The following is a 16678-nucleotide window of genomic DNA, read 5'->3' as shown; positions in this document are numbered from 1 at the left end:
CTAACAATTCTGGAGAAGAATTTGGAACTATGTCCAAAAGACTATAAAAATGTGCATACCCTTTCATTCATCAGTCTAATAGATCTGTCCCCCACCCCCCAAAAAAAAGTCAAAGAAAAATACCTATATATATATAAAACAGGTTGTTAAGGTATGTGATTGTGATGGAAAACTTGTTCTATAAGAAATGATGAGCAGACTGCTTTCAGAGAAACCTGGGAAGACTTACATGAACTGATAAAAAGTAAAATTAACAGAATGAGGACAGTAACGGCAGTATTGTATGATGATTAACTGTGAATGACTTTGCTATTCTCAGCAATATGGTAATTTAAGGCAATTCCGAAGAACTTATATTGAAAAATGTGATTTGCCTTCAAAGAAAGAACAGTTTCAATACAAATCAAAGCATACTATTTTCACTTTATTTTTCTTGTTTTTTTGTGATGTGTGTTCTTTCACAACACAGATACTCTGGTAATGTTTTGTATGACTACATGTGTATAATCTATATCAAATTGTTTGCATTCTCAAAAGGGGGTTAAGAAGGGAGAAAACCTGAAACTCAAATTAAAAAAAAAATTTTTTTAGTTTTTGTTTACATGTAATTAAGAAAAAATAAAATTGGCTAAGATGCCAGAAAAAGGTGTCAAAAAGAAATTTGGATGACTCAGTTTACCTCTACCCTTTGAGAAACCTCAGTGCCAATCACCTGTTTTGGGGTTGAACTATGGACTTTAAGAGTTGTTCGGGAACTTTAGCACAGGTGGGATTTGTGGACATAGCTAATGTTAAGTACCTTTTATTTGCTTTGAAGGCTTCCCTTATTGTGTTGTCTCCTCTCAGAACCCCAGCTCCTGAGTTTGACCCTTGCCTTTGATGTGATATAGCTGACCCCTAGTTGATACCCCTGATGCTGGCTGCAAAGAGTTTGCAACCTGTTTGTGGTTTGTCTCTGCAGGCTTACTGTAGCAAATTCTCCAGAGGGTATAAGAGACCCCTCAAATTCCATTTCTCTTTTCTCCCAGAGTGGAGTTAGCACCAGAGCTGGCATTTAGTGTGGTGCCTTCTCCCAGGGATACGGTTCCCAGAGTCCCCAGGGTGCAGGCCCTGTGTGGTATGTGATGCTGGGCTCTGTGTGGCCTCAGGAGCATGAATCTATCCCTATTCCTGAATAAAGAGTGGTTTTTCTGACTACTTTGGTAGTTCTGTGTTATTTCTAAGTCAACAAAGGAAATAACAAATATTGGAAGGGAAGTAGGAAAATAAGGACACTAATGAACTACTGGTAGACTTATAAATTCTACTGGTAGACTTATAAATTGGTCCAACCATTCTTCAGAGAAATCTGGAACAATATCCCAAAAGCCATAAAACAATGCATACTCTTTGTCCTGTGGCCTCCAAATATTTAGAATGTTGCTTTCAAGAAGATAAGGCTTAAACAAAAGCTTCCTAATCAACTGCCAATAAGTCACATTCAATTCAGAAAATATTTGAGGGTGAAGAATATGGAAAGGGGGAAAACTTGTTAAATACATGAAAGTACTTACATGTGTATAATTAATATACTTCACTGATCACTACTTAGGTTAAATATATGTTGGGTTTTTTGTTGTAAATTATCATTATTGATTTGGAAATGATTTGGGGGAGAGGGGAACATCACTAGTAGGTCTACACCCCAAAGAGAATAAATAAAAAGAGAAACATACAAAATATGTAGCCCTTTTTTGTGACAAAGAAATGGAAACAGAGGGACTACCTATCAATTGGGAAATAGCTGAACAAGTTATAGTATATTAATGTGATGGAATACTGTGTTATAAGAAATGATGGAGATGGTTTCAGAAAAACTTGGGAAAACAAATTAACTGAATGCAAAGTAAAGTGAGCAGAAACAGAATAATTTACATAGTAACAGCAATACTGTAAAATTAATCATTTGTGAAAGTCTTAGTAACTGATCAATACAGTGATGTGCCATTTCCAAAAGACTCACAATGAAAAAGCTAGCCACTTTAAGATACTGAACTGATGCCCAGAGTGCAGAGTGAAAAAAAATTTTTTTCACAACATGGATAATGAAGAAATTATGTTTTGCATGACATAGTATTTATGATGAGTTCTTGCCCTCTCAATGAGTGAGGATAGGAACAAAGAGAGGGAATTTGGAACTAAAAATAAAATAGAATTTTAAAAAATATTAGAAAAAGAAAAAACTGGTTTTGGAATATGGGGTCATAGGTTCATCTCAGAAAAATCACAACGTCTCTGGGTCTTATGTGAAATTAGACAATTGGACTAGATGATGTCATAGGTCTCTTACATTCTAAATTCATGAATCTATTATATTTTGGTCTTAAGGTTGTCTAATATTATAGAGAGATAAGTATAAGTAATTATATGGAATTAAAACCTAGGCTTCCTTCTCTTTTCTCTTCATCTAATTATGGAGATCCTGAGATTGAGCAGGTAGGAAATGCTGGCCTCTTTATCTTTGCCTCATTGCTGAACCCAAATTAGGAGACAGAGTAGCTATGTGACAAATTACTTAACCTCTCTGATCCTCAATTACCTCATCTGTAAAATACGGAAAACACTTGCACTGACTTGTATAATTGGAAATCTGTTACCCTAAAAACTGCATTTCCCAGGAGCCCACTGACTTCCTGTAGTTACAGACTTATTGTAGACAGGGGGAATATATTGAGTGGGGTTCCTGGTCTTGCTCTATTTGCTTCCTGGGTTCCGACTGTGGTGGTAAGTGAGGTTTTTGAGCAGGTAGATTAGCCATGGGCATGTGGTTTTATTTTGTTACTTTTTTATTCCTTTATTTCTAATAATCATTAATAAATCTTTTAAAATATAATATTTTAATTATTATACATTAATTTACATTTTTACACTACTTCACACAAGTGTGTGAAAAGTGCCTTGTACATCTAAAGCTTCATATAAATCTAAGTTATCATTCTCTTTTTCCTTCCACTGGTTGGTTGTATTCATTATTATTTTTCTTAAACAAAGTTTTCTGATCCCTGTTTAATTTTAAATGTGAATAAGTTGAATATTATAAGTTGAATATTTTACACTTCTCTTGCTGTGAATCAATTATATCTTGCCCTTAATGGTCTTTATGTCTTTGCAGTTATCACTGAATAAAAAGAGAAACAACGCATAACATGTATGAGGTCTTATTTCCATGTTAAGTGGTACTTAGTGTTTTGCTACAAAGTAGATCTTGAAAATGTGTGTGTGTGTGGGGGGGGGGGGGGGTGAATGAAGCCTAATCACCCTATTCACCTTAGGCTGAGCTTGACACAAAGTGATAACCCAGAGTGTCGGTGCTATAAAAGATTCTTACCATCTCCCAAACACTAAGAAATTAGGTCTCACCCTCAAACTTACCTTCTTGGATATACTCTGGGCTGTACCAAACCATCCCTATGGGTACTTTAGACTTAATTTGTATCCTTCATTGGAGAAAAATAAGCTAACTTAGGGCTGATCTGATGTTCAATGTTATAGGACAACAGGACCTCACAACCTGGTACATGCCAAAGGGACATAAAGGTAATGATAAAATGGACTCTGCTATACCAATAATTCAATTTGAGTGTCCAAATTATCATTTTAGCCTCTTTGCATTTCAGTTTCCACATGTGAAAAATAAGCAGTTTGTACTAGATTATCTCCAACATCTAAAATTCTTTTTGGTAGTTAGCACTTTTTTTGTAGGGTTTACTGCTACATACTATACAGCAAAATTTAAAATGTAGTTCTGAGAAATCAACCCTGGGCCAATTTTACTTCTGCAAAATAGAAGAAAAAAGGGATGGCTAGGAATAGCAGATAGCTAACCCTGGTGTCACAGGACCCAAGATCAAATCTGATCTCAGACTTTTCCCAGCTGTATGATTCTAGGCAAATTACTTAACTCCAATTGCCTAGCTCCTGCTGCTCTTCTGTCTTGGAATTGGTACCAAGTGAGAAGTAAGAGTTTTAAGAGGAAAAAGAATAGTAGAGAAAAGGATGTTAACTGAGTTGGAGAAAACAAACATAAGAGAGGCATGCACCTAGAGACAGGAGGTCCTTGAGGTCAAATCTGGCTTTAGACACTTCCTGGCTGTGTGACCCTGGACTTAACCCCCATTGCCTCACTCTTACTGTTCTTCTACCTTGGAACCAATACTAAATATTGATTCAAAATCAGAAAGTAAGGATTGAGAGAGAAAGAGAGACAGAGAGAGAGTGAGAGAGAGAGAGAGAGAGAGAGAGAGAGAGAGAGAGAGAGAGAGAGGCATCAATGGAAATGAAGTCAAGTTATCTGAACTACAGACACTGTTAAATCTTCAGAGATCCATCATTGGGCATAATCTAACACACCAGAAGGAATGTGACTTTAACAAGTCAAACACAAGGAACACAGCACACTCTAAGGAAGTCTAGCAGCTTAATACAGTAAGTAGCCAAAGAAAAGAGAGTCCATCAAGGCAAGGTAGAACAACAACGTGGAGGGAGCATTGCTTCATACTTCCTTGACTTCACAGTTAAGAGTTTGATTTGATTCTAGTCCATCTTTACTTATAGGTCATTGTCTAGAGTTCGGTTTTGGTTCAGATTAACATCAATGAAGATTCAAATTCAGAAGATCACTCAGGGAATCAGAATATTGGAAGTCAATATAGGCATTCAAAGTCATTCTAAGGGCCATTTATGGTGATTTATGTTTCAAATCTAATTTTTAAAAAATATACATAGCATTTTAAAGTTCAAAACATGCTATACAAATATTCATTCATCGAATTCGCATGGCAATCTTGTGAGGCATGTACTTCAGTTATTATTGACTCCATTTTACAGATGTGGAAACAGAATCAAAGATTAAATTACTTATCCAAGACCATACAACTCATAAATTGGATTAAAAAAGGCAAGTCTCATCTGATTTTAAATCTCTTTTTCTACTGCATTATGATAATCTGTCATAGAGAGACCTAATCTTTAAGCAACAGCTTTGGTCAAGCAATCAGTCTAGAATCTTTCATTTCCTTAATTCTTCCTTTCTTCTCGCTACATAGTAGTCTGGATCTACACTACAATGAACTAAAACCAAATTAACCTTTGGGATTAAGGGCAACATAATGTGCCCTATGTCTGATCCTATGCATGGATAAATTCTATTTCAACTATTCCAGCAAGTAGAATAAGAAAGTAAAATGAAGGATTAACAGAGAGCTCATAAAAAGAGTATTTAAACAAACCCAAGCAAAGGTCACTAGAGAGCAGGAAGAAAAGAGAAATAAGAAAAAACAGCAAGTCTATTGCCAGTTAGATTACGCCAGTAGATTAGATAATATTTTAGTCACACTGAAGTAGTAATGGTTAATGATTTTAGATTTTTTTTAGTGTGATAGACCCCAGAAACAAACTGGGATAATAAAATTATTTCATTATTATAGGCTACGTTCTAATCATCCATTCAAGATAAATCAAAAGCACCAGAGTGAATGAAAAGATTATCCTAAAGACACTGGAGCAAACAACGGGGCCCCTCTGGAAGTCCTCTGAAAGAAACTAGTCTTATTTCAATTGTCATGTTACACTTTTTCACCTATTATGCATTCTCTGGCTCTCAGGAAATACTTCAAAAGAGCCTCAGAATAAGGCCAGTGTTCTTCAAAGTCAGTCTAAGAAAGAACTAGCAGTGATATGGCCACCACAACACACAGGGCCCCCCCATCATGGGAATCACTTTCCCAGTCTATTTTTAAACAACTAATTTAGTACCTTTTTTCTTCCTCTTCTGCACAAATTCTGAGCACCTCAGGGTGCTGGGTGCTGTGCGTCGGTAACAGCTATTCCTTCCCCATAAGTCTGAGCTCCTCAATTTGTCTTCCTCCTCTAAAGCTGAGACTCTTCTCAGTTCAGAGGAGCTTGGAGGAGTCCCAGGGTGAGAGTCTTTTGTGCCTTTCCTGGGATTCCCTAAACTATCCAAGATGAACTTTCTGTCTTTGAGTGACACTGTTTCTGGCTTGTCATTGCAATTATATTCCACTTCTTGAAAATCCATGTCTCTGTAATCCCGAGATTTGCTCTCATTGTCAAAGTTAAAATCACTGCAGCTCACATACTCAGCATTAATTTCTCTATAATCTCTAGACTCGTAATTCAAATATCTAAGATCACCATCACAGCAATTAGCTTTCCTAAATTCCTCAGATTTGTCATTAAAATTCATTGGAAACATATACCACCGTTGAAGATCATCAAAATTCCTCAAACAATCATCTAAAATCCTTCCGTCTGTCCACTGCTCCCCAGTTTTTTTATAAACCTCAGGATCACAATCCAAATTCCTATAATCTTCAAAGTGGTCATTAGACTTCTTCCAGTCTCCAGTTCTTTCTGTATGCCAGTCACCCTTATTTCTGTAACTCAGTTTCCCATAGTCCACATTTTCCAACTTCACATCATCACCACCATCTCGATTCACACTTTCTGTGGTCTTCTTAAAATTTTCACAGAAACAGTCCACATTCTGAGAGTCAACACAGCTTGGTTCATCCTTTCCAAATTCCCAATAACCACAATCCCGTTTTCTGTAGTTCCTGTTTTGCCCCTCAGTCCAATATTTCAAATCTAAAACATGTTCTCTGTAACAACGATCCACTTCAGTAAGGTTTCTTTTTTGTATATTGCTACAGTCCTCATACTCCCAGCTAGAGACTCTAGACCCCTTCTTCACTGGCTTTGCTTCTTCTCTAATCCTTTGGGGTTCACCCATATTTAAAGTGTAATGAACCTGGAAAGTGGGCACATTCTTCACTCCACAACTCTTTCTTCTATGGATTCATGCTGTGCTAAAATTCAGGCAGGTGCAGCTTAGCCCAGGGCTGTGTTCCTCCTCAGATTTTTCTTGATTAAGACACTCCCTTCTCATGATGCCTCAGCCCGGACCCAGTAGAGTATGTAGTTATTTAAACCTAAGTATCCAATCACTAAGTGAGTTGTATTATCTTTCCCCATCTGGGCTGGAAGGTAATTAGTAACTAGTATCATGTGACTTTCGTTGGCAGCATAGTTTGGTGTTTCCCTCAAGCTAGTCAAACTGGCTGGGCTGCTTTGTCATGGTAAAGGCTGGAGCCTTTGGAACTGCTAGGAAGGCTGGGGAGGGGTGTCAAGAAAAGCTAGGTAAAAGGGGAAACTACCTTCAAAAACACTTTGGTTAAGTGGTCAAATAAAATTATTTCATAGGAAATCCAAGCAGCCTCCCAATTCTTTTTCCTTCTCCTTATTTCTGAATCCAGTCTTCTCTTATGCTTGCCCTCCAAAATTCAAGCACTGCTCCCCCCTTCCCCCTAGGTCAGCTTCTTTCTTTCTCTAGGGCTTTACTACAGAAAATATCAGGTTACCAGAAAGAGAATAATCAAATTACAAGTTACTACCATTAAAACTCCTGGATGTATTGAAGAAATGAAAGAGAAGAATTATTTCCCTCTACTCCACTCAGATGAAGAGACAATTTCAATATTATAGAACATATATGGAATATTAGACTTTCCCAGAAAACTATTTCAAACTTCCTGCTCAAGAAGCCTGAGAAATATTAATCTTCTTCCTTATATTTAGCATTAAGGATCTTTTCCTCATTGATTTCTGAGAATTCTTAAACTTCTGTCCAGTCCCTGATCATGGCAAAGTAAGAAAGGACTACATCAAGAGAGTTTAGAGACCTGGCTTCTGCTCTCAAGATTTGCTATTAACTGGTTGATTAATGGTGACCAAGACCCTCTGGGAACTTAATCTGTAAAATGAAGAAATTAGGTCTTAGTCTCCATCTATAAATTGAAGAGGTTAATAAACTCATTGAACACTGGAATTGCTCTGAAGCCCACATTAAAATTCTACATTCCTTCTCTCAAGCTCCTAATATACATTCTGTAAATTCTCTACTAGCATAAATATATCTATCTCTCTCTCTGTGTGTGTATATATATATATATACACACACACACATAGACCTGTGTGTGCATGTATATGTATATATTTAAACATGATCAATCTGTGTCCATCTATCCTTAGCTCCCCATGTAGACAAAGATGGCTGATGAGCCAGAACTGAATGGTAATCTATTAGTCAATAAGCATTTATTAAGCATTTACAACATACCAGGCATTGCACTGGGAATGCAAAGAAAGGTAAAAACTAGTCTTTACCCTGTTGTGCATATTCTAATGAGTGACAACAAGTAAATAACTAGGTACATAAAAGCCATAGGCAGAACAGGTGAAAGTAATCTGAAAAGGGAAGGTGGGAAGGTATTAGTGCTGGGGTAGGTAGGGGGAGAGTTGCAGAGAGGGGACCCGGAAAGGCTTTATGCTTAAGGGAGGATTGGAGCTTTCCTCATGTTCCTTAGAGACAACAAAAAGACCTCCATAGTTTGCTGAACAAAGAAGCTGGGGAAGTCCAAATTCCCAGTCACCTAGCCAAAGTAAGGCAGGTAGTAATAGCCAAAAGACCCTTTTCTGGGCAGTGGGGAATCTGAATATCAGGAAGCCAGTGCCCAATTACTCAGACATTCCCTCTAGCATGAATTAGCACCAGTTCCCTCATCGTTAACTCCACAGCAGGTCCAGGTTCCCTACGGTACTCTTCCCCAACCCCCAAAGCCAAGTCCTATATGGCCCAGATAAGAAGTCTAAAATCACTAGTCTTAGCAGTCTGGTGCCCCTTTCAGCCAGGTATCCCAGAGGACCCGATTTCCATCCTCCCTGACTGATCCCCACATATATCTTTACCTTCAATAAAATTTGCTTGTGTATTGCTTTAGACTCTTGAACCCTAGAGACTACATTTCCCACGATCCCAAAATCCCCTTTTCCTGTGTCCCTGCATTTTGCATGATTGTATTTAAGTGGCTGTAACTCCTCCCTCTTCCGCTCTTGGACCTGTGACCAGGCTGAAGTCAGGCAGTTCTTTTGTTTTAGTTATTATTAATAAAACTTTTAAAATATAACCTGTAGGTATTGATGACTAATTTTAAAACCCACACTTGCTTTACTTTTCTTTGCCAATTCCCATTTCATGCTGTATTGGTACTGTGGCATTCATCTCCTTGTCTGCACCCTGCAATCCCAAACTCCATTCAAATTACATTAAGACAGGCAAGGACTTTTGTAACTCCAGAGGGACAAGAGATGCAGCATTAGTGAAAAGCCACCAGCCTGCTGTAAACATCATTATCTCCTCGTCCAGTCACCACATGGCCATCAGTATTTGGTGCTGCACCTTTTTCTGTTATATTTGTTCTTTTCTGATTTTTATGTATCAGAAAAAGAATGGCTCAAATTATACCTTTGTGAGTCGTGGAAAGCTGTGAAAATACAGTTTCAGAGACTGTAGCCCAGAGCGGAGTTTGCCAGCGGCTAAAGCAGCAGGCTCAAAGAAGAGTTAACCTGACCAGCAGTCTGATGAAGCGAGCCCAACAGGAAATGACCCAGCAATCAAGACACCATACCCTAAAAGAAAGCGAACTTGGGAGGGGAGTAGAGTTGATAGTCACCACTCTGGGAGTTTCCTGTTCCCAGGGATGGAAGTGGAAGAGAATGAGCTCCTAGTTTCAAAGGTTTTTGTACTTTCATTCTTGCTATACCTTCTCAGTATATATCCCTCTGGAAAAACTAATGATTTATTGACTAATTGATACTGAGAAGAGACCAAATGGTCAAGATGATTTTGAGGTAGCCATCAGTGATTAGATGCTCTCTAGTAACTGATCTGATTGCTATTTGGAGGAATTCACTGAAGGTATGCAAGATTACCCCTGCAATCCTGATGGGAAACATAGTGACTGCCTTCCTGGGACCTGAATTGTCTAAGCAAGTGAGGAGTAGAAGAGTGGCTGCAGAGCTCCTGTTAGATTTACCAAACTTCGTGGTTATGATAGTTAATTGTTTGCTGTAGCTCCCTATACCTTCTACATTCAGAAGGCTATAAAGACAACTCAAACATATTACTTACTTCCCTCACAAATGAAATTCCTATGTTGGCAGTTCAGCTGAGTGGGTACTAATGATACTATCTCCAATTCACTGGTCACTTCTTCGCCACACTGACAAAGAGAAGGGCAGGCTAATATCAATAAATTACTAACAATGTACTGACCTGCTTCCTAACCTGAAAGCTGTTGCTTTGCCACTGGTCAAACTGTGATTCTGCCACCAAACCAATGGGCAGGCAAAACAATTTGACAGGATATCAGTGATCCATAAATCATTTTGAGATATAATTTAGGATAATGGCTAGGAGTTAGGGAAATGGATCCTAATTCTATTTCTGCTATTATTAACTAGTTGAGTGATCTCCAGTGAGTCATTTAACATTTCTAGGTCCCAGTTTCCTGCCTTGTAAAAATAAAGTAGTCAGTCTAGATAATCTGTTTTCTTCCAGTTCTCACAATCCATAAGGCTATGATCTTGTTTATAACTAATCTAATCTTCCACTCAAGAGACCTTCCAAGTATGACAATGGAGGGAACTTTGTTCCTTCTAGAGCAAATGAAAAGCCTTGATATAACTAGTATGATAGAAAACACACCTACTAAATCAACTGAAAGGAGATAAAAGGGAAGAATAAATTATGGGTCAAAGGCACAATAGGTATGCAAACAAGATAGCAGATAGGAATAAAAATGAAATTAAGGACTTCTCATTCATTAGTAAGAAATTACAAGAGCTGCATCTACATATTCTGGGATTCAGAAATTATTTCAGAGTTTCTTTTTCCTGTTCTAGGATCCACTTGTACTCACAGTATAAATATTCATTAGAATCCTTGCCTACCTTCTGGGTTTATCTCCTTTATAGACCAAGAAGCTATTGTCTCAGCTCTTCATTTACCTTCATATTCTTGAACATTGCCAAGTCCTGGATCAATAAGAGTTTTAAATGGGATGGGATGCATATCAAAGCATGCCACCTTTCACTTTATTTCCTTTTTGAGTTTTTAACTGTATGTGTGATATGTGTCTTCTATCACAAGATAAGCAATATGGAAATACATATTACATCAAAGCACTGGTATTAACCTATATCAGACTCTTTACTGCTGGAAGGGGGAAGAAGGGAGAGAATTTGAATTCTAAAATGTCAGAAAACAATTGTCAAAAATTATTTCTAGTTGTAACTAAATAAATAAATAAAAACAAAATACCCTGGGATAAATGCAATGTCAACTTTCATTCTGTGTCTTAAACCCTTAAGAAAGGATCCATCAGATCCTAAGGAAAATTTAGCAATCTTACATGAAAAGCAGGTTTTTTGGAAGAGTAGAAGGAAGAGAATAAATTCTGTCTTGGATTATCCTGAATCTGCAGGACACCAAAGAGGTTAGATTAGTTTTAATCTGGAAGTTTAAATGGGTCAGGCAGGCAAGAGATGCCATAAAAATAAAATTAATAGGCCTTGGTAACTGAATATGGGGGAATGGGAGGGATAAGTGAGGAGTCAAGAATGATATCTAGGTTGTAAACTTTGATGACTGAAAGGACAGGGAAATTTAGAAGGGGAGAGGGTTGGGGGAAAGACACAGAGTATCATTTTGGACATGTTGAGTATAAAATGTCTACAGGACGTTCAGTTCAAGATATCCAATAAGCAGAGATGCAAAACTGGAGAATAACAGATATGTTAGTGGTAGATAAATAAATCGGAGAACCATCAGCATAAAGATTATAATTGAATCCATGGAAGTGATGAGATAGCCAAATGAAATAGTATAGAGAAGAGGGCCCAGTACAGAGCCCTGTGGGGCACCCACAGGTAGCAGGCATGACTAGGATGAAGATCCAGTAAAAGTGACTGAAGAACGGTCAGACAGATAGGAGGAGAACCAGGAAAAAGTAATGTTATGAAAACCTAGAGAGAAGACTCTATTAAGGAAAAGAGAGTAAATGATAGAGTCAAAGGCTGTAAAGAGGCCAAGAAGAATGAAGACAGAAAAGGCCCCTAGATTTGGTCTAGTATTTAGTATTGGAGGTTCCTAAACAGAATTTTGCCACCAGACCTAACCTAGTAGGGTACTATAATGTAGATGGCACTACCCCTGAAGGCATTCAGATAAATGCCTTGATGGTTAGGAGGCACCTTAGTGTAGCAAAATCATTTATAAACTTGAAGTAAGGAAACTTGGGCTCAAATCTGAACTCAAGAGACAATCATTTAACCTCTCTGAGGAATGTGTTTTATAAATGTTTTTAAGGGATAGGGATCGGATCTGTGTTTTAATCAATATAGGTAACTTCTGAATGAGGACATGTCCTCTACCAATGTGAGATGGCACCTTCTTTGAAATCCACTGAAATACATCAATTGATGAGAATTTATTAAATGCCTACTCTGAACCAAACACATTGTTGATGCTGGAGATAGGGTACAAAGAATGAAACAATCTCTGGTAATATGGAGTTTACATTCTATTGGGAAAGACAAGAAGTATATGTTTTAAGACATACAAGAATAAAATTAATCATTACAAATATAGACAAAGTACTGAAGTTCACTAGTTAGTGAGGGAAGGTACTAGCAGTTGGAATCATCAGGAGACTTTCTGTAGAAGGAGAGAGTGGAATAGAGTCTAAAAAAAGGAGAGTGAGTCGAAGAGGTAGAGGGAAGGATCTTGAAATTACATGCCAATCGCGTGGGATCGCTAGTGCAAAGGCCTAGAAATGGGATCTGTAGGACTGTAAGAAGTAAAGAGGATAATGTGGTTGGATCTTAAAACATAGAACTATAATGGTCAACAAGTCTAGAAAAATGGGGATGGGCAATGAAAAGCTACTGGAGCTGGTCAGGATGAGCAATTTGGCAGATGTATGTAATGGTGTTGGGGAGAGAGCTAAGGCAGAGAGACCAATCAGGAGGCTCACCCTCTGGGCCGTGAGCTGTGGTAGCAGCTCTATATGAGTGGAGAGAGGGGTGAGCATGTGGTCAGACGTTGACTGGCTGTGCAGGACAACAGAGAATGAAGAGGCCAGGATAACACTGAGTGCTGAGGTTACATTACGGGAAATCTGGAAGAGTGATGGTGGCATCAATAAAAACTGGGAAATAGGAAGAAAAGAAGGTCTACGAGGAAAGATAACAAGTTCTGTTTGGGACATGCTGAGACTGAGACATCTTTGGGCAACTGATGATGTAGGCCAAAAGGTCAAGGGAGAGCCTGGGGTTGGTTAATACAAAAGATCTCCAAGTCACGTGCCTAGTGGTGATGTTAGGCTGATGTGCTTCTGAAGACAGGGCAGAAAGCCTGGGAGAGAGCTTCAGGGAGCCGACACACTAAGTATTTGAGATTCTACTCTTAGAAAGTTGTCTCTAATTCCTTGCCAAGCTGGCTGCCTGAACGGGAGGCAGCCCTTCTAACCTGTGAGTAGATGGAGAAAAATAAATATGCTCAACTTGCATAACATCTGGTTCAGGGTGTTGGCCCTGCAAAAAAAGTAGCAGACTTTCTTCTAGTTTCACACATCTTGGCATGCAGCAGTAATTTTCATGAAGTCATTCAGAGCCTTAGAGAAAAAACCAGTATCTCCTTTTAAGAAAAGCTGTTTCAGTTGTGTTGGAAAGCCTTAAATGTGTTTGGTTGAAACTTACATGCCAATCACACTTTCTAAAGCAGCTATCAATACATATTTCTGGGCGTTGCCTTCTCCATCCCAGGAAAGGGACACAGGCTTAGAGCATCAGGTTTCTAATCTCACTGCGGCTGTCTTGGAATCATGGGCCCATCTCAGTTACGTGATCCAGAGTGAGACATTCAAAGTGGGCCTGTCTACCTCAAGCATGCGCCCTCTCACAGTGATGCTCATAGGTGTTGTTGGGCTTTTCAGGAATACGTCATACTGAACATCATGAATCATTTTAGTTAAGCATATATGCTTTTATGTGCATTGATATAGTCTTTTTGCAAAAAAAAAAAATGGCTTCTTTGGCAATGAGGATAATAAACTTGGATTTACCTAGCAACATTAAAAACAACTTTTAAAAAAAGGTCTGTAGTAGATAAAATGTTGAACGACCTAGTTCAAAGTTCCAGCTCTGATACATAATCATTATATGATCCTGGGCAAATAACTTAACTTCTAAGTCTGTAGGAAACTTAAAAAAAAGTATTTATTCAGAACTTAAAACATAGGCTCCCATATGTACATACATGTGCATGCACACACACACATTTCCATATATACAACAGAACAGAAAAAAAGGACTCTATATGGAACTGAAATTCCATCTTTCAACACTTGCTTTTAAAAATACAGTCCAAAGGTTATTTTCAAAATGGCCCTTGTCTTTGTTTCCTTCTGAAGCTCTTTTCTCTTTTGTACATCTGAAAAAGTTTCAATGCCATCTTTTTTTTTTTGGCACCATTACAACAAACGTGCTTTCCTCCCCTGACCTTCTCCAACAGGGGGAAAAGAAAAAAGAAAAAGAAACAGGCTTCCTACTTCCTGAAAGAGCGATGATGACCTCAAAGATCAGAGTAAGAAATATATGAGGCTGTCCCAAATGTATTAGTGAGATGTTAAGCTTTATTAACTTCAGAAGTATAAATGCTACAAAATTACATAAAAATGGCATTCGAAACATTGCTTAGGTTTTCTAAAATAACGATATAAGATTAAAATTCCACATAACTACCATTTTGGGCTATATATAACTATAATAGATGTTCAAATTTTGTAAAAACTTTCATGACCTATAGCTCTGTGACTGCAAGAATTGCATTTTTAATCCTAGCCTTATCATCCAGGAAACAAGACCCCACTAGAAATTTTTGACTCAACTGCAAGAGAAAAAGTATAAAGGAGATAATCAGATCACTGATGCGATCTAGCAAGAGGCCCTTTACTACCTACCATTGGTCTGAGAGAGTATCATCCACAAATTGTCAAACACAGCGTATATAATGATAGGGTGCCCTATCTTATTAAAATTTCAAATAATACAGAATTTACAAAACTAAATAATTAACTTTCAAAATAGTTTTTTTGGTAACTTTGTTGCATTATAATCTGTACTAAGACTTTAGGGACAAACTACATTTTTTGGACATAGCCAAAGTAGAAATTTATTTTGTTTGATTGCATATTTGTTACAAAGTTGGGTTTGTTTGTTTGTTTTTAAACCCTTCCCTTCTATCTTAGAATCAATATTGTTTATTAATTCTAAGGCAGAAGAGCAGTAAAGCCTAGGCAATGGGGGTCAAGTGACTTGTCCAGGGTCACAAAGCTAGAAGTATCTGAGATGAGATTTGAACCTAGGACCTCCTATCCCTAGGCCTGACTCTCCATCAACTGAACCACCCCAGCTGCCCCCTGTTACAAAGTTATTGTTTTTATATTCTTTTTTTAATGGAGGATGAAAGTGGGTGGAATAAAAAACAGATTTTTGTAACTTGCAAAATAATTAAAATTTCATTTATTTATTTATTTTTAAACCCTTACCTTCTGTCTTGGAGTCAATACTGTGTATTGGCTCCAAGGCAGAAGAGTGGTTAAGGACTAGGCAATGGGGGTCAAGTGACTTGCCCAGGGTCACACAGCTAGGAAGTGGCTGAGGCCAAATTTGAACCTAGGACCTCCCATCTCTAGGCCTGGTTCTCAAACTACTGAGCTACCCAGCTGCCCCCAATTAAATTTTTAAGAGAGGAAAAAAAGCAGAGGCACAATCTATTTGCCCAGGTGTGTTCCTATCTTTTGGCACAAGAGAAAGTCTAGAAAAACACAGAGATGTATGAAGGTGCTAATGAACCTACTTGGTAAACAGATATGTCATATTAAAAAAACTATTTTTCAGCTTCATTACAAAAAAAATTTCTACTTTACATATAGCTGAGAACTGATAGAAGTATAATAATGAACACAAGTGTATAGATCTGGGAAACCCAGAAGTTACGTTGGATCTGTCCACAAAAAATCAAGAAAGAAATTTAAAAATGTTGACTATGGTAAAAAAATTGGAGTGGGGTTTCCTTAGCACCACCTGGGTTGTTTGGCAACAGTAAGCAAAAGCCCTTTAACAGTAAAAAAGGCAACTGATTAAATCCATTTCAAAATAAATTTAAATCTTCTGAATTCTAAGTTTCTGGAATACATACCTCTTCTAACACATTAAAAATTAAAACTGTTATTCACATACACACAAATTGAAACTTAGAAAATTACATATATGAAATCAATAGAACAAATTCTGATATTAAAAAACACGGAGGCTGACCCATCTTAATTCTTCTAACACAACTTTTAAAAAATCCCTCAAATCAAATTCTGCAGTGGTAGCACCAGTAAAAGGTCAGGGTGACACATTTTTCCAGCCTAAGAAAACTCAGAAGTTTGCTGGAAAGGTCTATGACCACAGGGTAAGGATCAGGCTGGAGCCCACATGGCATCGCCATCAGTGGTGGGTCTTAAAGATGGCTATGGCAGCAGCAGTTTCAAGAACTCTCAGCTCAGAGACTGTAAAGGGGTGAGAAAAATAGCCAAAAAGAGATCACAGGGAACCCTTTGATGGCACTGGGAGAATGAACTGGTGATAATTGATCATTTTATTGCCCATATACAATTCTGGGTCACAACTCTAGAAAAAAATAAGAACACTGAGGGTTGGTACCAAGGAG

The 16678-nt window shown here is 37.9% G+C and overlaps 1 protein-coding gene across 4 annotated transcripts in view; it reads right to left on the bottom strand.

Annotated features, from left to right (window-relative positions):
• Positions 1-16678, bottom strand: part of DNMBP (dynamin binding protein) — a 129624-nt gene that overhangs the window by 44223 nt on the left and 68723 nt on the right. The window contains exon 1 of one of the 4 annotated variants that reach the window (XM_016424964.2): positions 5794-7940. The exons of the other annotated variants lie outside the window; for them this stretch is intronic. Within the exon in view, the coding sequence (XP_016280450.1) occupies positions 5794-6790 (997 nt within the window). The 5' untranslated portion in view covers positions 6791-7940. Of the gene's footprint in view, positions 1-5793; positions 7941-16678 lie in introns of those variants that run through there. 4 annotated transcript variants of the gene reach the window in all.

The sequence above is a fragment of the Monodelphis domestica genome, chromosome 1, assembly GCF_027887165.1.
Source record: "Monodelphis domestica isolate mMonDom1 chromosome 1, mMonDom1.pri, whole genome shotgun sequence".
In the NCBI taxonomy this organism is placed as follows: Eukaryota; Metazoa; Chordata; class Mammalia; order Didelphimorphia; family Didelphidae; genus Monodelphis; species Monodelphis domestica.
The sequence above is the reverse complement of the archived record's forward strand: the minus strand, read 5'-3'. Positions and strand labels throughout refer to the sequence as shown.